The sequence below is a fragment of the Pangasianodon hypophthalmus genome, chromosome 18, assembly GCF_027358585.1.
Source record: "Pangasianodon hypophthalmus isolate fPanHyp1 chromosome 18, fPanHyp1.pri, whole genome shotgun sequence".
In the NCBI taxonomy this organism is placed as follows: Eukaryota; Metazoa; Chordata; class Actinopteri; order Siluriformes; family Pangasiidae; genus Pangasianodon; species Pangasianodon hypophthalmus.
Window position 1 is genome coordinate 16,143,000 of NC_069727.1, and position 23,881 is coordinate 16,166,880.

At 37.2% G+C, this 23,881-nt stretch overlaps 1 protein-coding gene across 1 annotated transcript; it reads right to left on the bottom strand.

Annotated features, from left to right (window-relative positions):
• Positions 1-9,497: 9,497 nt before the first annotated feature.
• On the bottom strand, positions 9,498-14,804 carry tnni4a (troponin I4a; the record flags this gene model as incomplete). Its single annotated transcript, XM_026923733.3, has 5 exons — positions 9,498-9,949; positions 10,216-10,386; positions 11,402-11,491; positions 14,422-14,553; positions 14,745-14,804. Coding segments are annotated over 5 exons (543 nt in total), but the record flags the coding sequence as incomplete, so codon positions are not given.
• Positions 14,805-23,881: the final 9,077 nt, after the last annotated feature.

Genomic DNA, 23,881 nt, shown 5'->3' on the forward strand with positions numbered 1-23,881 from the left:
AATATCACCTGTCACATTCTCTGCTTGCTGGGAGTTTCACACAGCCTGAGGAGCACATAGTAACAGGTTGACTCTTGCTATTGGTCAAAATGGATAAAGCTGATATTGAGTACTGACTTTCCCTCAATCAGTCAAGAGAAAACAGACAGTAGCTCTGACAATCAGGGTTGCCAGGTCTGGTTTATAAAACCATCCCAATGGCCATTTAGAACTATCCCAGAACCAAACCAATGGTCAATAAAATCTGTCCAAATTCAAAAACTCAAAATATGTCCCTTCCAAACTCCAAATTTGCTACTGATGTCGAGTATATTTTAATATTTACAAATTAACATTGCATAATACATTTTAATGTAGCAGAATTAAAACCATGTGGTCTTCCTAAACATTAAGGTTCTATATATTGTCATATACATTCATGCACATATCCAATCGGCCAATCACGTGGCAGCAGCACGATGCATAAAATCATGCAGATACAGGTCAAGAACTTCAGATATGTTCAGAACATACATTGGAATGGGGAAAAATAGTGATTTCAGTGGCTTTGACCACAGCATGATTGTTGGTGCCAGATGGGGTGGGTTTTTTTTGAGTTTTACAGAAACTGCTGATCTGGGATTTGAATGCACAGCAATCTCTAGAGTTTATACCAAATTGTGCTTAAAGCAAAACCATCCACTGAGCGGCAGTTCTGCAGATGGACACACCTTGATGATGAAAGAGGTCAGAGGAGACAACTGTGGTGATCAGACAAGCTTCTCATCAGAACATTGAACTTTGAGGCTGATGGGCTACAACAGAAGAAGACCACAGCAGGTTTCACTCCTGACAGCCAGAAACAGGAATCTGAGGCTACAGTGGGCACAGGTTCACCAAAACTGGACAGTTGAAGACTGGGAAAACATCACCTGGTCTTTTTCCAACTTTCACCTTGCCCAGTTTTAGTGAGCCTGTGCCCACTGTAGCCTTCCTGAATGTGACGTATGACTGTATGTTATACAGGGGTGGTAGGAGTCCTGAAATTCTTTGTATAAGATTTAATACTCTTGCAAAAGTTAAAGTACAGCTTCAAATTCTTCACTCAAATTCAAGCAGGAAAGTACAAACTCTTACATTTATTTAAGGTGTAAAAGTACTAGAAGTAATTAGAGATTCACAAAAGAAACTTTTAGCCACTAATGGTAAACTAGAGCCCCATTCCCAAAGAAACCAAGAAACATGGGAAAACTTTAGCTAACTAGCAACTCTCAGATGCTAGCTAGCATGCTAATAACTCTGACATACTATATAATCTAACTGAATACTAATAGCTAGCTGTTATCACAAACTGCTGTGATAAAGTGTACAAAGCAGCAGATCAATTACAGTGACAGGCGTTGGGTCTCATTTTCACTGTCACATCTGTTAAAGTTTAATATTTCTTAGGAACTTAAGATGAATTTCTTAAAGCTGTCTGATGCTAAAAAAGTCACCTTATGACTTTACATATAATTATAGATAACTGTAGTGATATAGTGTTTGAAAATGAGTAGAAAGTATTGATTTTTATTTTGAAATGTAGTCAAAAGTCAAAAGTATTAGGTGAAAGAAAAAAACTCAAGTAAAGTACATATACTTAAAAACCAGATTTAATTACAGTAACAGAATAATCATATGTTTGTATTCTAGTTATAGTCCACCTTTGCATTAAACAGACTAGACACTCATATGCACTCTTTTGTAACACAGAAGCTAAAATGAGAGCTGGCAGTAAAAGTAGCTCAGTGCCACGTGTTTTTTTCATTTCTGCAAGGCTGGCCTTTGAGGACGGAATAAATCTCGATGTCCTGAAACGTTAAACTCTCATGTGGAAACTTGGGTTTTGAAACTGCATAAAAAAGATAGCTAGAGCCCTGAACTTTCCCTGTGCTTGTCCCTACCAACCGCTCCATGGCTAATTTCCTTCCAGCATTATGGAAAATGATTTATTATGATCGGTTATGTATAATGCACTGCAAACGCTCCTGTAAAACTAAACATTTAGCAGTATCCTGCCTGAGCTGGCCTCTGGGGTGGGTCTCTTAACATGTAACAGGCCTTGGGATATTTTTCAGCTGGTGTTTCATCATCGGTAGGCACAAATTATAGGCAAACACATTCATCAAAGTTTGACTGAGTGGAAATGCCTATTCAGAGTAGTTAAAAACCTGAGCAAAAGTACTGTGACTAAAAAAATAATGACTCAAGCAGATGTAAAAATAGTCATCTAAAATAGAAGCGTGTGCAGCACAGTTCATCCCACTCCTGTGACTCTCTTAACACACACATCTAATCCAAATAACAACTTGAGTAAAAATAAGAAATGATTTAGTGAACAGACTCAGGTACTCGAGTCACAACTTGCTTATCTCGCTTGTCACATAATCAGGTATACATTTCAGAATAAGTAATGGTGATAATGAGGATGAGACTAAAACCATAAATGTAGTGACATGTATTAAACCATACAGAAAGTACATCTCTTGTTTATCGAAGGAATGCTAGTTTCCTAAAGTATTGCCTTATTTAGTTAACTCAGTATTTTTCTGTAAGTGCTTTGTCACGGTCAGGGTCACAGTGGATCTGGACCCTATCCCAGGAATACTGGGCGTGAAGCGGGAATGCACCGCAGATGTAACGCCAATCCATCACAGGGCACCATGCTCACACTCATTCACACCCGGGGCAATGTAGCATAGCCAGTCCACCTACTGACATGTTTCTGAGAGGAAACAAGAGAACACATATAATACCCACATGGACATGGGAAGAACATGTGAAACCCCATCAGACAGTATCCTGAGCTCAGGCTCGAACTGAGGACCGTGGAGAGGTGAGTCGAAAACGAAACCTACTTGTCCATATTATTTAGTTAATCAACTTAAAACGTATTATTCAGTCAATTTTATGAATTCACGTAATTAGTGAGGAACATAAATTTGGACCCACTGAGAAGAAGTCACAGGAAATTTGATGGGTTAACGTTACTGCATTGCATTCTCTACTTGCGTTCCAGTTGAAGTGTGTTACAAATTATAATATATTATAATAAAAATTATAATTATTATAGACACAACCACATTTTATTGTGACATGTTATCTCAGGTTCAACATAAGGCTAAAATTCTGCCTTGTTTTCAATGAATCACTGGTAATCCAGCCATCTCAGCTATGGGTGAAGTTGTCCCAGGCTGGGTGTTGGCCCAGGGAGTGCACTGACATAGACTTATTTGATCAAAATATGTTAGTTTAAAAAGCAGCTTTTTTCCCCCAGAGATATCCTGCCTTTGCAAAGTTACTGGCTTATTCCAACAATCCATCAGTCTCAGCTGCTGTGGAACTTAATGTGACTGGCAAACGTTAACTAGTGAAACAGATTCATGTAAAATGTGTCAGGATCATGACTTCACAAAGGTGCAATGTTGAACTGAATAAACTATCCAGTAGACCAAACAAGAGAAACTTTAATCAAATTCAGTAATAAAAAAAACTATCAGGAAGCATGTAGCACAATAAAAGTACTTACAAGTCTTTACAAATTGAGTAAGATTAAAAAAGTACTCACTGTTAAATTTTATAAGTTCAATTTATTTAAAGAGTTACTTAAGTAAAATTGACAGATTATATATTTCCTGTCAATTTTTTAAAACTGTTTTAACCTTTTAAACTTTTTAATTATGGCATTGCAGCAGTTCATAATCTCAAACAAGGATCTATGTAAAAAAGGGGGTTAATAATTCTGAGAGGCAGCTATATTAACTGGAGAAACTGTAAATAACCTGGAAAATTTTACCAAAACACATACTGATAATCTACAATTCAATGACTCGGCAGGTCTCTGCCAACAAAATCCCCATGTTACGTGTTGCAGCAGCTCTAACATACTTGTTGAATTCTCTGACTGCGAACCTTTTCTTTCACGAGCTTCTCGAGCTGAACTGCTGTGACATGCAGAACAGTTCAGCAAGAGACAACAAAGCTTTGGAAGCAATTTCACGGCAAAGGTCACAAAGAACAATGTGTGGGAGCTTTAACAGTACCACAGAGACTGCATTTACATCCAATCAAAACCGGACCATCTGCTCATCATAAAATACAAAAGCTGGATTAATAGAACAATGAGAGAGCATGTGAAGATACACACATAGGAATGTCAAACCCTAAAAAACCCCAAAAACTGAGGACCTTCTGGAAAACTAGTAATACTCCCAGGGTCATTTCAAACACAAACTGCAATTATATAATAAATAATACAATATGTTTTTGAACATAAAAAATATTCAGTCAAATACTAGTTTCAAAAGTATCTGCACCCCTACAATTTGATTGGTGAAGTGTTCCCTAAAAAAGAATAACAGCCTCTTCCTGTTTGGTTAGAGGATACACAAAGACACACTTCCTGCTTTATATGACCCAGTAGGGTTCAAATCTGACCGAGACAGCCATTTTAAATAGATGATTTTGGGTTCATCAAATATTTATGTGTTGAATATGATTATGATTTGGATCACTATTTTGTTTATAAATCCAACCAGGTCATAACCTCCTGGCAGAGACAACAAGGCTTTGTGCTGAAATATTCTTGGTACTTGCTATCAAGAGTAAACAGCACTAAATCAATTTTACAGTAGTTTTGGTTTCATTTTTTTAAAAATTTCAATTCTGACAATGGTCAAAAAGTTTAATTTTGGTCCCAGTGATGCTTAGGTTCATGGGTAAGTTCAGACCCTATATTTCTTAGTAAGTGAAATATCTTGAATATAGTCAAATTTATTGAGTATTTCCTATTATAAGATTATGCTAAACCAAATATATGATTATTAAACCTATTTCTAGACATATACATATACATATACAGTATATATATATATATATATATATATATATATATATATATATATATATATATATATATACATGCAGCACTGTGCAAAAGTCTTAGGCACATGCAAAGAAATGCTGCAGAGCAAAGATGCCTTCAAAAATAATGAAACTAAATGTTATTACGTTAAAAAAAACATACTATAAAGAGCAGTAAACAGTAATAAATGAAACAAAGTCAATATTTTGTGTGATGATCCTTCGCTTAAAAAAAAAATTAGTAGTCTCAGGTACAATGTGTGCAGTTTCATAAGGAAATGTGCTGTAAGTGTTACTGAGCATCTTGCAGAAGCAGCCACAGTTCTTCTGGAGACTTTGTCTGTAACACTCTTATTTTTGCAGCGAAACCCAGCAGCATTCATTATGTTTTTGCTGTCTGAAAAGTGTCTCTTATGGAATCTGCTGCTTTCTTTACTGACATACAAACATTTTTCTGTAACATTTAATTTTCTGCTGGAAAACTAATGTTTAGAAATCTAAAATGTTTTTGTACTGAATCAATAATGTAGAAGTCATAAAATAAAACTTTATAACAAAGTTTGTACTAAAAAAATAGGGTGCCAAAGACTTTTGCAGAGTACTTTGTACACACACACACACACACACACACACATATATATATTAGCCATTTTTACTCATATTATCACTTGCTAAGATGTTATTACAAAAGTTGATTTTAAACCAAGAATCAACAAAACAGTTCAGTTCTGAAAGTAGGATCTTTGTGTTATTCTTTGCTTCTTTCACTATCCTCCTCATTGTGTGGTAGGACATGTGCTTGTATGTTCAATTCCTGGCAATTTTTATCTGTTCTAACCTTTTAAACTTTTTCAGTTGTGGCATTTGTTACGTATTTAATATCCATTACCTGACTTGTGCAAGATAAGAAGAGTCTGTCTTATGTTAAATGTTCTTTAGCTTTCCTCATGGTGAGAGATAACAAAAGCAATTTTACGTGTGTTTAAACTCATATTTATACCCAACGGGAAAAGGAAATAGTTAATAACATCCTGAAGTCCGATAGGAGTGTTAATAATGTAAATAAAGTCATGCTTTGACTTTATACAATGATCAATATTTTGAGTGAAAAATGTTATGCAAAATCTTTACTTTATAGAATCATTTTTTTTTTTTAAATTCAACAAATAATTCTTGCTGTAAATTTGACGGCACTTCTTTACACAATACAAAAATCCAACTGATTCACTGACAGGTTTGCCTATGACTCAGGCAGATTGCTTGTGACCTTACAGGCAAAGACAGAACCCGGGTCATATGTTGAACACAGATCTTGCTGGTGATGATGCCCTGCTGTGTGTGTTTGCTGTCCATCTACATGACCTGATTTGTAGAGGATGCCATGCCCCTCCAACACCCTTCCTTTACCTACCTTCTGTTTCCTCTCTCAGCATGGCCTTACAAAGTTTGATTTCTATTCAATGATTTATGCACTTTTTTATTCGTGCGTGAGACAACCTCGATAGGAGAACGTATTTCTGCTTGGCTGTGGTGGACAAGATATGATAGAGAACATAAAAAGAGATTTTCGAAATTAATAATGAAGTGGTGAGTATGTGTTTCAGTCTCTCCATGACAGTGTGTGCCTGGCTGGTGCCCTTTTGATTACATTATCTTGTTCCTCCTCTTCACAGTATCCACCTTGAAGTTCTCTCCAACACCATATGTCTTTTGTAAATACTGACACTAAAGGGCATTGCTGATCGTACTCACATGGATGTACGTACATGATTTAGGACCGTGAACTGAAAACTGGGGTCAGGCACAGCAGAGAAAAATGATGAATACAACTTTCACTCAAAAGCACGAGCAGTTTTCAGTGGAACTCAGCGGTGTACTAACACTGAACATGGGCCTACTTTATGTATGTGGGTCAGAAGCGATTGTGTGTCACAGTTGGCTTAATCCCATTTTGCGATACAGTATTATCACTTCTCAAACCCACTTTTTCACTCTGTTCCGTTAGAACGGCAGTTACAGATAGAAGGACTTGTACCACAGCTATTCTCTGGAACTATATACTGGTTTGTATTTTTGCTGATCAGTGATAAATCTTGTCATTTCTCATTATCAACAACTGGACCTGGTTCTGAGTCAGTAGAAAAGGCCAGAGTCTAACTGGAGCATGTGAAAGAGGCCATGCATGAGCACAAAGCTTTGTCGCCTCCATCTGGTGAAGAAGGTGAATGAAACCTGCCGCAATGTAACATAGCGCCACTTTCAGATGTAAATCAAATTTAAATTATTTACAGTGCACTAAATTAAGGTTATGGATTATGTTTTGGAGTTGAACATACTGCAGTAAAAAAACCTCTCAAGCAACGTGGTCAATGTCACTAATACATTTTATAACGCTGTGGCACATTCATCATACCAGACATTGCCTGTAAATTATATATTTTTTTCCTTTAAGGGATTTGATACCTTGATTCCCTGCAAAGTTTATTCATTTACTTTCATTATGCTTTTTTCTACCTGGATAACTATTTTATTAAACGATATGTGTAAATACATCCAAAATGCAGTTTTACAGAGTATATGATGGGAATCTAAAATTAAAAATGAATCACACCATGCAAGTTGATGTGCAATATGTGATTCCTAATATTCAGAATTTGCAATTGAGTGATGAAAAAATACAACTGAGATCTCCCCCAGCCCCTGTTCTGTGGTTTCTGGGTAGAAGAAAGGAAAATGAAATGTTGATTCAAACATGGATGAATATTACAAATGAGAGGATCTAACAGTGCTCATAGGATATGAAAAAGGTTGGAGGCAGTTATAAAGGTGAATGGTGGGCAATGAAGGAATAATTACACTTACTGGCCACTTTACTTGGAACACCTGTACGCCTGCAATTATTCATTCATGCAATTATCCAATCAGCCATCATATGGCAGCAGAGTAATGCATAAAATCATGTTGTGCTGCACGTGGAAATGCCTTGTTGATGAGAGAGGAGAATGGCCAGACCAGTTCGCTATGGTAACTCAAATAACCACTCTTTACAACTATGGTGAGCAGAAATGCATCTCAAATAGCACTACATGCTGAACCTTGGGACAGATGGACTACGACAGCAGCAGATCCACTCCTGTCAGTTAATAACAGGAATCTGAGGCTACAGTGGGCACAGGTTTACTGAAACTGGACTACTGAAGACTGGAAAAAAAACATCACCTGGGCTTTTTACAGTCTAGTCTCTAACTGTATTCTCATATTCCAGCCCATCTCTGACCATACCATGGTCAGAGTCATGACCATACCATGGTCAGAGTCACTCATTTTTTCCCCTTTCTGATGTTTGATGTGAACAGTCACTGAAGCTCTTGACCTATATCTGCTTGATTTTATGCATTGCATTGCTGCCAAATGATTGGCTGTTTGGATAATTGCATTAACGAGCAGGTCTACTGGTGTTCCTATTAAAGTGATCAGTGTATTTGACTATTTGACTTTTTATTACTTGTGATAATGAAAGAACATCTGTGAAACCAAGCACACTAAATGTCTATAAATGAAATTTGTCTTCTTCAATTTTTCTGAAGGCAGAGCAAACTTTTACACTCAGCCGCATATGTAACTTGGGACTGTGAAACTGTGTAAATGACAGACACTTTATTTGGCAATGTTGTAAGATTGTAAGTACGTTAGCACTAATGAGAATAAAAATGGAGTTAAAATAGCAAGATGCTTAGAGATCCATAACACAAAAGCAGAGCTTGGGTTTAAAGACCTTAATCAAGAGTGCATCTACAGTGTACACAAGGTGGAACTGAATTTTTGGCACATTGTGTGTTAACTATGAAAGAACTGGTAGATTACAGTGACATGACCATGATGCAGTGCATATAACACATTATGACCAATCAATAATCTAAATAATAAATATTAATTAAATAATAATAAATAAATATTTAATAAGACAGTATACTCTTACGCTGTTGACAGGGTGTACTAAAACATTTAAATTTTAGGAAATGAATGACTTCCGAATGGTGTATATAATATAATGTAGAATATAGATTTATGGACAAGCTAATAAACCTGCTGGACTGATATTTATTTATTCAGTTTCAGTATCTGCTTTATTGTGGTCAGGGTCACGTTGGATGTGAAAACTATCCTGAGAACACTGGGAGTGAGGCGGGAATACTGGATGTGACACCAATTCATAGCAGGACACTATAGGAACACACATTCACACACTCATTCACACCTAGGGGCAATTTAGAATAACCAATTCACCTACTGGCGTGATTTTTGGGAGATGGGAGGAAACCAGAGAACTAAGAGGAAACCCACAGGGCAGGTGGGGGTGGGGGGGTTGTTGTTGTTGTGTGTGTGTGTGTGTGTGTGTGTGTGTGCGGGGGGTAGGGGGGGTGGGTGGGTGGTGTTGTGAAACTCTGCAAAGACAGAAACTGGAGCTCAGGATAAAACCAGAAGCCGTGAGGCCTGATCAAAACAAACATTCACTGAATGCCACAATTTCTCATGCCCTTTGTGTATGTGTGTGTGTTTTTAATATAAACGGATTAAAAAAAAAAAATTCAGGTTTATGATAAAATCAACACACATTTGGCGAGGAAACAGAGTAAATTTATTCAGCCTAATCACACTGAATATGAATCAAATATTTACACAGTTGGTATGATAGGAATATTATGTTGTTCTACCGTCTAATCCATCTCTCCTGATAATATGCTCCACAATTTAGCTTCAAAACAACGATCAGTACTCTACGCAAGACATAAACGCCTAATCTCTTTACATTTTTGAGATATTCAACAATCACACGACGAAACAGACACACATACACACAAGAAACTGCATCAAGATAAGTCCATACGGAGTTCTTTAGGGAAATATTTCTAATTAATCAAACATAGTTTTTTCTGCAACATTAATTTTTTTAAAAGCACTGCAGGATGTTGTTGGTTCACTGTCCAGCATTGAAAAGTTTCTTCCTGCCCTCCATCCCAGACATGGCTTCCACATTCTTCCTCCAGTCTGTCACCTCCTCTTTCTGCTTGTGGGGAGCAGACAGAAAGAACACTTGGAGTGAAATTGAAAGGCGGAAACAGCAGGAGAGCAGTAAAAATAGAAAGCTCTGAATGTACAAATGTTCTGAGCATACAATTATTCCTAATGGCACTTCAACATTGAACATTTGCATGAATTTGTCAGAAACAAGTGCTGACTATATGACTATAAACTAACTAAAGGTTTGATGGATAGGTTTCAAGGCAATGTGCAAACTTCAATGTAGCAGAGCCTTGAGGAGATCAGTATCACCTTTTCCTCCTCCTTCTTCACAGTCTTCAAGTTGGCTTTGAAGTCGGCCTTCATGTGCATAGTGTCTGTCAGGGCTCCCAACTTGTCATCCGCCGACTTCTTCACTCTCTTCAGTTTGGGTCTGTTCATCTTCCCTTTCAGCTCGTAGATCTTCTGCTGCAGTGATTGAATCTGACACAAATAATATTGATCTTAAGTGTCCAGTTGTGTGATGGAAAAAAATTTAAGATGCTATTAGGGACTGTGGTACTAATCAAGATTTCTTAAACAAACACGACTGCCACATTTGAGCATTTGGATATATTGACTGCCACCACTGCAATGAATATAATACTTATACCACAGCGAATCTGATTGGTCAGAAGGCATTGATTACTTTTCTGTAACAGCAACTCTGGCAATAGTTTCGTCTATAATCAGAGTCAAATGACAGGTATATACTAATGTGCTTGTTCTGTTGTTTCTATTTTATCAGCTCATTTGCAGGGACTCTAAGTCAGATAATAAACATAGTATTTAACAAAGAGCTATAGTTGTTGATATGGTGAAGTTTTTGTAAGAAGACTTTTATTTAACAATAATAGAAAAGAGTCTGCAGTGTCAGTGCTTTTCTGCCATGGGAGAGTGCTTAGGACAGAGGACTTTGCACTTTTTAACTTTAAGAGGAGCTGGTGAGGGAATGACCATTTATAGCTGCTATAGCATAAGTGATTACAGGAACTAACATATTTCATGGACATTAAATGCAGGAATGTTTAAAGGTATGATATATTGTTCGTTAATGAATTAAAAATTGTAATAGTTGACAAATTGCTGTGGTATAAGAGAAATAAAACGCTTCATGACATGCTGTTATTTGAAAATATTTAACTTTGGGGTGGCATGACACCACGCCATCTCTAATTACTTTCCTATAGCAGCATGCATGTTTTATTTAGTTACTCCTTGGCTCCGGGTTGGAATAGATGTGGTGGGTTTTGGGATGGAGCATAGACAAAGTCTCAGATTAATGTAGAATTAGATGGATCATTATTATGAGATGACTGTAATATTGCACAAATAGGATTTTGAAAAGTACAAAAGAGAATAACAACATTACATATAACAGGATACTGCAAATTGCTATGGCAAAGTGCACAGGAATTAACTGCAGAGCTATATAAATATGGAATAATGCTCTGAATACCTCTGAATCATTTCTGGCCACTTTTATCGAAAGGTCATAACGAGCCTCATCCACAATGTCAATCTTTTGGTGCAAATCTTTACAAAGTACCTGCAAAGAATAATTAAGAGATATTTATAATTGAGAAACCAGTCTAAAGTTCACTGTGTAATGCTGTAACCCCTTAATCTCTCTGTGTATCATTCAGTTATTCATTCTCAAACATATTTCTGAGTAACTATGATGAATAATACAGTAGATAGGATTAAACTAGTAGGATAGATTTGTAGTTATGTGAGTGAGGAATGTAAACCTGCTCCTTTAAATAAAAACAATGGATGTTAAGGGGCTAAAGATGTGAAGTTTCCACTTCTATCTTGTCTGTAAATAATACACAAATACAGATGCTATACACTCTTAAAATAAAGTAAAGCACTGTAATATGTTTACAGTTAATTAATGTACTTTTCTTTTTACATTATATCACTGTATGTTTACAGTAATATACTAATATCTTCCAGGTGATTTTAGTGAATTTACTGCTAAATCCTTGTTTATAATGTACTTTAGTTTATACTGTAATTTAATACTGCATTTTTTACTGTAATTAAAATATCATAATTTAATTACAGTATAAACTAAAATAGACAGTATAAAATAAAATAAAAATAAAATATAACATAACCCCCTACCTTTGCGTTTGCTCATTTGGCTGATGCTTTGATCTAAAGTGACTTACATTTGATGCAGGATACAACTGAGCAGTTGAAAGATAAAAATCTTGCTAAAGAACACTGTAAAAAAAATGTCAGTGTAATTTATGGTGAAATGTTACTGTTAAATAGCAACAGTAAAAAACTTTAAATGGAAAAATGGGGAAGGAAATGTTTGCAAAACATCAAAACACCATAAATCCTGTTATTTTTACTGTAACAGTTTATAAACCTAAACATATTTTGCTGTATAAAATACTGTCTACCTTCCGAAGTAACAGTGAAATACCATCATACGAAAAACAAACTTTTACCTTAATGAGTAATTGGACTTTTCATGAATAAATACTGTACAATTAAAAAAAAAACTATATACCACTAATAATTTGTCCAAAAAGAGATTTTTTAGTTACATAATACTACATTAGAGTGATCCTTCATCTTTTTTCGATATTGCCTAAAATAAAAATGTATTGCTTTGTCAACAAAAAATTGATTTTATTTCATAATGTCTTTTCATTATTTGATTATTTTTAAAAGTTAGTGTAAAGGTGCATCCGGGCTCTGTGTGTATATGTGTGTGTGTGTGTGTGTGTGTGTATGTGTGAGAGTGCATGTGTCGCCTTATCCACAGTCCAAACCTTAGTGGGCCGGTGTGGGTGCAGGTTTTCATTCCAACCCAGCAGGAATCACACCTGAATCCACCTAGTTAATCAGCTGATCTTGTGTTTCAACAGACTATCACATGTGACTCCTACTTTTTGGGTATTTTTGAGTAGTTCTGAATCATCCACTTTGGCTTCACCAGTCACTTCCATTTTGTCTCATATGCTCCAAATTTGTTGCAGGTGTGTCCCATATTGTACGTACCTACTGGCTACATGGCGCTACATGAAGTTGGATAGATGGAGTGTGTGTGGGTGTGTGTGTGTGTGTGCCTGCTGCTTCCTTCAGACTGTTGAGACTTATCTGATGTTAAGGCTATCAGACCAATTTCACCTCTACCATCAATTCAGCAGAGATTTTCTCCTACTCTCAGTTTCATCTTAATTAGTGTGTTTGCATACTGGTTGTGTTTTGTACAGGATCGGTGTTGCTCTGTAATGACCTGTTTGTTGTATTATATTTGTTACAATATGAATATATGTAATAAAATATATAATTTTTGCATATGCCATTGTTTTTTTTAAGAAATTAAAATGATTTTTCTTATTTCTGTTGTGTGAGTTTCTTTTTCACTGTGATGTGTGAGTTAAGTTTGAAAAATGGTTTATAATAGGTATAAGTAACTTGTGTTTTGACTACATTTAATGCCACTGTAGTAATTTATTAGTTTTATACTTGCTGTTTATTTATAGAAAATACTTTTACAGGTTTTGCAAATGCCAGCATTTCAGGGCAAGATGGCTGCAGTTATAGAAAAATGCTGGTGTATAGGGTACAGAAATACCTTTTTTTTTTTTTTTTTTTTAAACAGTACATCTCTGGCAACCTAAGCTGCCACCGTATTGCCATAAAATAAATGAAAAATATATGTTTACTGTACAGTAATACCACATATTTAATGGTAACAGTATATTAGCAAAAACAAGGGTCGGCTCTTTTACCATATTATTAATATTACCATAATATATATTTAACCATATCACAATAAATGGTACGATCATATTTCTTTTCGGTAAATTACCACAAATTTAACAGATTTTTTTATTTTTTTTACAGTGAACCATGACAGATTGGCCATACTGGGATTTAAACTCACAACTTCTGATCTCTAGCTCAAAGCCTTAACCAGTGAGCTACCACTTCTGCCCTCTAGTTTGTGCTAATTTAATCACGTCGCCACTAATTTGCAGATTTTGACGCAAAGAGAATCTTTACCATTCTCACTCCTGCATAAAATGCAAAATATCCCACTATACATTGCATTTTATGGTATTTTACTGTAAACCAGTGCAGTCCTCTAATTGTCCAATTGTGTACAGTACAATCTTGTTGTATATTTAGAGCAGGTTTTTATAGTAACTTTAAAAGTGTCTTAATTGGAACTAATAGATTTGATATGATTTCCCACATAACATTTATTGTGTCTCCATCATCAAGGCTTTAGATTCATTCTTTTTTTCCCCTGGAATTTTTTCCCCAGAAATGTTAGTCTGTGTTATTGTGTGAATTAAAACAAAACCACGACTACTATTATTTAATACATTTTCATGAATGCAGGATAAATGTTTAAAGTACTAGTTATTATAATGTATCTATTAGCGTCCAAATTATTTGGCGCATTTAAACTAAAACCTAGTAGAGTGTTTGGACCATGAAACATACCTGAAGCTCCTGTACTGAGAGTCCAGAGAGCTTTAGAGGAGGCACTCTCTCATTCAGAACATTGTCTCGATCTATTTTCTTCTGCTCTTTTTCCTTTACCAGGAGACTCTCTGCCTTCTTCAGAAGTTTGGTCTGGGAAAGACAGAAGTGTTTATAGACTAGTGCTTCACAATACAGTTGAACAATCATATCTTTGCAGAATGATAAGCTTCTGATCTGATAATGATCTAAATAAGCCAACCAATCAAGCCAACTAATCAAAGTATTAAAGGAATTAGAAGATAATGGATACATGTGGTGATTAAGCTGCTTAAAATACCCACCTTCAGCAGCAGCCTACGTGTTGCCGGGTACTTGGATTTCGATCTGGACTTCCTCTGTGAGACAAAAAAAGACAAGTCATTGCTGTTTCATTCTGCAGCCACATTAGGAAGTAAATGGGGCCTAATCCACAGACGCCATGGAGCATGCATTAACTGCCGGAGCTGATTACTGCCGGAATTTCCAACATGAGAGCTCAGTCACCCAAAACAGTCCTAAGTGGAGGAGTGCAAACCTACAGTGGAGCTGATTATACAACATGCCAGGCCTGAGATGCAATGGACTTGTGTGATATTTGGTTTAAAGTAATTTGCTATCAAATATAAGTGTTAGGTGAGCTAAATGTAAATGTCACACAACTTCCAGTCAATAGAACGTACATGCTCATAAATGTGTAGTACCACTAAAAATAATACAGTATTTCCATGCTTTAGCACTGAGTGTTTAATACAGTCTTAGAAAAAGCAGTTCCTTAACTATGCAGTGTAAATCACCTCCAAATCAGACCATTACTGACCTAAAATAAATCATTATCCTGATTTCTGTTGCCCTCGAGACTATTTGCCATTCTTAATGCTGCATGTTTTTGGTGTCCTATATCTTTACAAACGTTTTTACAAAAAATTCCAATTTAAGTAAAAAAAAAAAAAAAGTATGGCAGATTCCTATAAATGCAAAAAATTTTTTTAAATTATTTTTGTAATTGAAGAATTTTTAAAAACTACAAAATAGTCTGTAACTGTGTAAATTTTTTCAAAAATATATTTATTTTCTATCCTTTTGCTCATCAACGTTAAATATTTTAGATCTGAACATTAACAACTGTTTATAAACACATTGGAATTTTAAAAAATTTATTTCGGGTATAATAATTTAACCTTTTTTACAAGGTATTCCCACAACATAGCTAACTTTAACTTTTATTTTTTAAATAAGTGATATTTTGAAAAAAATCAAAATTCATATGTAAAGAATTTCTATATGTAAATTGTAAGGAATTTATGCATGAAAGAGTTTAATTTTTTTGGATAGTCGTTTCTTCTACTGGTCGAGTTCTACTGTAACCCCCTCTGATAGAAAAAAAAACTGTTATAGGGTTCCTAGATAGATCCTTAAAGAGTTCCCCCAGAGGGAAAAGCCAAAGAACTTCTATGGGTTCTAGATTTAACCTTTTTTTCTAAGAGCGTATAATAAGTGCTTTAGACAGTGTCAGGTTTCTTACCGGTCTGTTGAAGGATGATGTCACACACAAAAATAGAAGTGAACACAAGCATATGTACATTACTGAACCATTCATCATTACCTACTGCAATTTAGATATGTTAAGTGAATGTCATATTAACAGAGTGTTTATGTCAGTAGAGATGACCCTTACCCCTCAGACATGGTCACACTGCACTATGTGTCCTGAAAGCAAGCCAAAATATTTCTGGTCATAGTTCCGCATCGAGTACAGTGACACATTCCTGTGCTCTTCAAATGACAGCCGTCTGCCATGGATTAACCAAGGCATCATGGAAAGAGATTTCACAGTCATTGGCAATGTCTTATACAAAAGTCTCCAAATCACATAATATCACGCGCTAATATAGTTTTATATAGGTAATGATAGCAGGATGAGAAAAAGCATGTGTCAGTTTCATAATAGGCACTATTGTGGCTCAGTTGTAGATTTTGCCCTCACCAGATGTGGTGAACTGTAATTCAAACAAAATGCTCCAGTGCAGTGAACGTTACTGGGCAGAGCTCTGACATTCTGTCATCTGAGCCAGCAAGGTGTGCCTTCGTCTCCTCTGTTGCTGCCAAGGGCACGACTGCCACAGTGCTCTGGTTAATGGGGTCTTAGGGTGAATTTGGACAATGAAATACAGAAGAATGATGAAAAGAAGAATAAAGTAAGTGAGGACACTTTGAGTCATCCAGTGCGAGATAAGAATATGACCCAATGTCTGATTGTGGAGTACTATCAACGTGTTAAGTGTGATATAAAAGAAACAGTGTCAACCATATGACTGTGGATACTGTTGGAATGTCAGTGGTGAAAGCCTACTTGAGCTTCTTTTAAAAAGCACACTCTCATAGCCAACTATGAGTCACTCTCCTAAAACAGGTTTACCAGTCTACCTTTTTGGGGGCCTTTGTGGTCACTTGTTGTGATGGAGCTACTGATGGAGCGACTGACCTTCACAGCCATTCTTGTGATTTGATATGTAATAGTGATGTGTTTTCTCATACACCCTCCCACACAGGAAGTGATTTTTCCATGCCTGACATCTGCAGCTTGATTTTGGGAAAATGACTTTCATCAGCGCAAATAGTTCAGAATTAGACAGGATGAAATACGCTGGCACATACACACACACACACACATACACACACTTGCACCTGTCTCTCATGCCTGTACAGATATTCATCTTTGTTTGTCGCATGCTCTTTCCTCCCTCCCTCTCTGCTCCCATCTTTCATGCCAGAAAATGTGTGTTGAGTGAAGGCCAAGTGCTGCCCTGCTTTATGACAGAGTTCAGCAACACCAATAAAGCACCAATGTCTTTGATCGCAAGAAATCCTTCTTAATAAAGATGATGAAGATTGTATGGAATATTAAACAACAGCAGCACCTGGGACAGACATCACAATAAAATGGCAGCATCTGAAATGTCATATGTTTATGACTAAGTATCTCAAGCTTTTATTGCTGGAAAGTGTCCTGTCATCTCCTCCTAACATACCTTTTTGATTCCTGTGACCTCCTGCCCTTAATCTTGTTAAGGAATGAATAAAATAATGAACTAGCAGAGATACAGGAGTAATTTTATGAACTAGGAGAGATAAAGGAATTATTTGAGATGGAAAATGTTCTCTGCACTTCAAGACACACTTCACGCTCAAACTTAATCTCCACTCATGTCTGAACTGGGCTATTAGCTAAGATAAAAAGCCATTGATACAGTGTTCTTACCTGTAACGAGAAGTCAGCAAGAATGAGCAGTCAGGCAGAGAACAGGTCAGTGTGGTGGATTTTTGATGACTGATGCCTCTCCTCCCACATGTGAATGGCTCACTAAAATAGCTCCCTAGCTACGCCTCTTGCTGGGCCACACCACCTTTCTGCCCTTCAACGTCCTAAACCTGCTGTACACAAACAATGGTCAAGGACACCGTCACAATGCAGAACAAAATACACACATACACAAAAAAGAATATACATATACAAGAAAAGAACACAAATTCATATTCACGTCTAATTAAAATGAAGGTCCCACGGCCACTCCAAAAACAACAAAGATTTCAAAGTGCTTGTGGTCAGGTGCCGCAGAAATATATTTTTGTTTAATTGACCATTTTATGGTGCCGCCTGACACCATAATTCAGCTGAAGCACTCAGAAGCCTGGTTTTAAAGAGCTTCGAATTCAGCCAAGCAAGGCTTTAATTACAGCTGAATATCACCTGCACTGCTGCAAAGAGCCTGAAAATGGCATTTCACAGTAAAAATGGGCAAGAAAATGTAATCTAAACACCATATACCATATCGAGTTTGCCTTAGAAATTTAGAGCTTATTCCTCCTTAAATCTATCTATCTATCTATCTATCTATCTATCTATAGTTAACCCATATTCAAATGTTACATTAGAAGATCTGTTCAATAAAGAATAGTCTCTCTTGTCAGGCATTATGCATTCTTGGTTGAGAGACTAATCGGCTTGCTTAGTGCACGTCAGCAGACTCTGAAGGGAGGCACGCGGACTACAGTGTTCCATGGATGTGGCAGCTGTCAGCAGCTATGGTGAAGTAGAGTAATTGAAGCTGCCCCGGGATGAATTCTTGTAGTGTGCAGCAGGCATTCAGGTGAAGGTGAAAACCTCTGTATGCACAATTATATCACATGACTGCTACAGGAGGTCAGGCTCTATTAATGGGCAACAGAGTTGTCCATTATATTCTCCATTTTTATTAGTGTAAACAAGCATCTCTGCATCTTCAAGGAGCCCATACATTTCATGAGTCTCAGCTGGGACTATAACAGTTAATCTCTTGTCTTTTGATCACATTCAGTACACTGGATTTGCTAAACCTTTAAGAAAATTCATTACAGTTTGCTATTCACTGGTCTTCCAGTTTATGCTGGTCCGGTTCATGGTGGATACTAGAGATGCCGAATGCGACTACATTATTTAACCTGAACAGAATCAGAATAAGGCTTTAATGGCCAAGTATGCTTAAACATACAAGCAATCTGTCTGTGGTTACACAGTAGATCACAGTATACACATGTCACAATAAAGATTACACACTAGTACAATACCATACTATATGAGTTTAACTGCGCGCACACACACACACACGCTCACACACGCGCTCACACATTCATACCTGTAAACCTTGCACAAACAAAAATAATTGTGTGAAAGGGACTTAGAAAACAATAGCCTACTGTGCACACCTCTAGATGAGACCAATTATGAACTTGAGTGATGTAGTTGAGGTTGAAGAACTGTCAAAGCCAGAATTCATATATCATGTTCACAGTGCTGTCACTTCTACTTCTGTTTTTTCCAGTGTTTGTGGGGGTATAGAGTTTATAAATAATAAAAAAAAGGCTTCTGGTTTAAGCCACACCTACTTCAGATTTAAATGGAATTGCATTACACCCCTAGTGGATACAGAGCCTATCCCAAAAACACTCGGCGCAAAGCAGAAACACACCCTCGATGGGAGGCCTGGGACAGCATGCACACACATTCACACCTAGGGGTAAATTAGTGTAACCAGTCCACCTATCAGCATGTTTTCAGACTGTGGGTGGAACCTGAAGGAAACCCAGTCAAAAAGATGTTGACACAGCAGCATATCATTAAACCTATCTGCTCCTTCAGATGAGGATGTGCTCAGGGTTGCTCTGTATTCAGAGAGGCCTCTCATGGAAGTGATGGCCAGCTGGTGACTCACCGACCAGCTGTTTGTGTTCTTTGGGGAGCACCATAAGGGGCTTTGGCAGGCTAAAGACAGGTTAGCCCATTGGGTAAAGGATTGATTGAGCAAGCATACTTGAACACAGATGAAGAGCTGCCTTCTTCCATAAATGGCATTCAGTGCTCTACGGCTACCTCCTTGACAGCACTGAGAGGAGAGTCACTTGTGGACATTTGTGGATAAGCAACATGCTAGAGATTTTCTTTTCTCCTTCAATGCTAATAAATTCTGTTTTGTATGTCGAAAAAAAACATTTCACTGCATGTCGTACTGTGTATGGTTGTGTGTGACCAATAAAATTTGAATTTGAATTCTTTATGAGTGCTATTTATGTTATTGTATGCCCAGGCGTGCCACGAGGATGTGTTACGAACCCTTGTTACGACTTCGATACACAGACTCCACTAGTTCTAACAGTCTGGAACCAAAAGATGTCAAAGATGTGTCGACTTTGCTATTAGTGCTGCTATTCGCGGTTTGCTGTTGGTATTCAGCAAGGACAGAGGCAAAGGGGAAAACTCAGCTAGTTCCAAAGGAAATTGCCCTGCTATTTCTCCATGATTACATACTGTATGTAACCTTCTGTTTTAAAAATGCCAGTGCCTCTTTGAATTTGAAACGTATTGAACATATGTGGTCTGAATTGAATAGGACTGTCCATGTCCAGTGTGGAAGAGTGTCCAAGATAATTGTTTCCAGACATTGACATTCCAGTTGTTGGGCATTACAGGCTCAGTGCTGTTAATCTTTTCTCATCTCAGGGGATGATTGAGAGCTGGGATGGTGATCATTTTGAATACTAAATCTGAAAATTTAGGTTGGAAAATATTGAATTAAAACAAAACAATACGGCTTCTCAAAATACCATTATTGCATTTGCTATATATATATATATATATATATATATATATATATATATACACACACACACACACACACACACACACACACACACACACATATACACACACACATACACAGTGCTTTCAGAAAGTATTCAGACCCCTTCATTTTTTTCACATCAATCCTCATGCCCCATAATGACAAAGAAAAAAAAAACAGATTTATGATAACATTGCAAGAAAAAGAAAGAAAAAACTCAATTGATTGGACATGATTTGGAAATGCACATACATGTCTATATAAGGTCTAACAGCTGAAAATGCATATCAGAGCAAAAACCAAGACATGAGGACAAAAGAACTGAAAGCATGAAACTTGAATTATTTATTTTTTTTTGCAGATTCCAAGTGGGCTTTCATGTGTTTTGCAGTGATGCTCTGGCCACGCTGCCATAAAGCCCAGATTGGTAGAGTGTTGCAGTGATGGTTGACCTTCTGCAAGTTTCTCTCATATCCACACATGGAGCTCTGGAGCTCAACCAGAGTGACCACTGGGTTCTTGGTCACCTCTCTTACCAAGGTCCTTCTCCCCGATTGCTCAGTTTGGCCAGGAAGAGTCCTGGTTGTTCCAAACTTTTTCTATTTAAGAATTATGGAGGGCACTGTGCTTTTGGGAAACTTCAGTGCAGCAGAGATTTTTTTGTAGCCTTCCCCAGATGTGTGCCTCAACCTAATCCTGTCTCTGAGCTCTGCAGGCAGTTCCTTTGACCTCATGGCTTGGTTTTTGCTCTGATATGAATTTTCAGCTGTTAGACCTTATATAGGCATGTGTGTGCCTTTCCAAATCATGTCCAATCAATTGAATTTGCCACAGGTAGACTCCAATCAAAGTGTAGAAACATCTCAAAGATGATCCAGAGAAATGGGATGCACCTGAACTAAATTTCAAGTGTCATAGCAAAGGGTCTGGATATGTATGTTAATGTGATATTTCAGTTTTTTCTTTTTAATACATTTGCAAAGTTATCACAAAACTAGTTTTTGCTTTGTCATTATGGGGTATGGAGTGTAGATTGGAAAAAAATAATTTAAAGCATTTTAGCATAAGCATGTATCATGAAGGGTTCTGAATACCTTCTGAATGCACTATATATACATGTATATATACTTTCATAAAGCATGCAAACATAACTACAGTCTTTCCTATTTTGTCCAGAATCAAATCAGATGTCTTCCTGCTAAAAATAAAAATTCTGGCAGGAAATGATTGTTTTTAAATGGCATTTGTGCAATGCATCACTGTCTACTAGTGTCAGAATTACCTGAAAACAAAGATTGCTCCTCACAATTGCTTCCATCTATTTGCAGCAAAAACATACAAACCCATTTGAGTAATCAGCACTTCAGGCTTGCAGCAGCATGGTGAATATTTCTCTCCCTGTTTTTTTGGGTTGTGTAACGGAATACCACATTGAATGAAGCTGAGGCAATGATGTCATGCTTCAGAGTCCATTAGTACAAAGAGCCCAAGGTGATTTCTAAACACTTTTACAGCATGATGACACTAACGGTCCTGCTGTTTTAAGCAGTTGCCACTAATTATGTGCCAGTGTACGCAAGTAAAACATTGAGCGCAGGAGCTTCCAATCTGAGTGTAAAGGAATTTCCAATGCCTTTCTCCATCCACATAATGGACATAAAATGAAACACTTACCAGTTCTTAAGAATAACTACTGCTAATTTGAAGGCCTAATGCTGGACATTACCATCCCAGATACATGTGCATTTAAGTTGTTTGGCTGTAATTTTAATTACATTGGATTTGCCTAATGATTTTCCACTAAGTCACTCCCAGGCGTGTGTGTCCAGACAGGGGAAATAGCACTCCTGTGCCCTCTCGTTAGTGATGGGCCTGATATCACTCTCTGTCAAATATAACATAGCCACTGGCAACACGGTTTCACTCAGTGAAAGAGGCATCTCTGTGAATGACATAGCACCCATGGGTAATGTAGTCTTTAATCACAGGTATGTGTGTTGGTTTAGATCAGGAGCTGTGGGACCTGTTGAACAGACTGCACTCTTTTCACTTTCAGAACTACATTTTGAAACTGCTCTGGTTCTCCGCTGAGACCTAGATGAATTAACCTCTAAAATATGCGTCATGGCATCTAAATAAATCGTACAAGGTGAGATGTTCTGTCAGTTATGATTCATCAGCAGGCTTGCATATCAAATCCCCGCGTCAGGCACGCAGCCAAGGAGATGCCACCCTGTGCCATCATTCAGCAGTGGATTGTTTGCTTTGCGACGCACCCCTTGGAGGAGTGATTCAGTGGAGAGGACGCATCTAGCCCACAGCTTTCACCCTAGCTGATCACAGCAGACACTAGGGCACTGGGTAGTCTGTGATGTTGTGTGCCTTTGCATTCTTTGCTGGATGCTGGATGGGGGATGGCAAGGACAGAGTGCTTTGCCTCTAGGGCAAGTTCTCCTTTTCTCTGTCCCACGAGGATGCTGGCTGTTTAACATTGATGAGAGCTCTCACCATAGACATGCTTATTTTTCTTCCTTGGCATTCGGGCATGCTGTTTGTCTGAACTAGGGCGATTTCAAGCAATCTCATAAGCCATCATATCTCATTAGGACCTTCATATTTTTAGGTCTCCATTTGACCTAAAAACAACTTCACTGGGATGGGACCACATGCAAACACACATGGCATGGCATCATTATCAAATATTTAACATCAGAAGCAATTGATCATTACACTATGGGCATTTCAGATGGAAGAGAAGATCAGAAATGCATCTGTACTCCATATATGGCCCATTTTGGGAGCTCTGGTTGGAGAAAATCTAGATCTGGCACAGGTGCTTAATTTTTCCTCACTGATGTGATACTAACAGCAAAAACAGAACACTTACCTAAATTTACTATTTGGTTTCTGGTTTTTTTTCTTCCTTTTTTTGGTTGGTTGCAATTCTTAATGTTCTGGGAACATTCCGTTTTGGTTAACAACATCAGTGCTGTTCCCGAAACATTCTGGAAACTTGTAAACACAGTGTTCTCATATGTTGTCATATGTTTATTTGACAAATGACAATGGATAAGTTTAGGTACTATTTTTATAACTACAAACCAACTTTCCAGGAGTGTTCCTGTAATGTTCCTTCAGGGTCTCCTAACAGGACGTTCACCAAATTAAGTGCTGTCTGTTATAACCAAAAGATAATCTTCTCAGAACATTATGAAATGCAATATTATGTATGTGTTTGCTGAGACCCATTTAAAACCTTGTGTCGAATGTGGAAAACCTTGAAT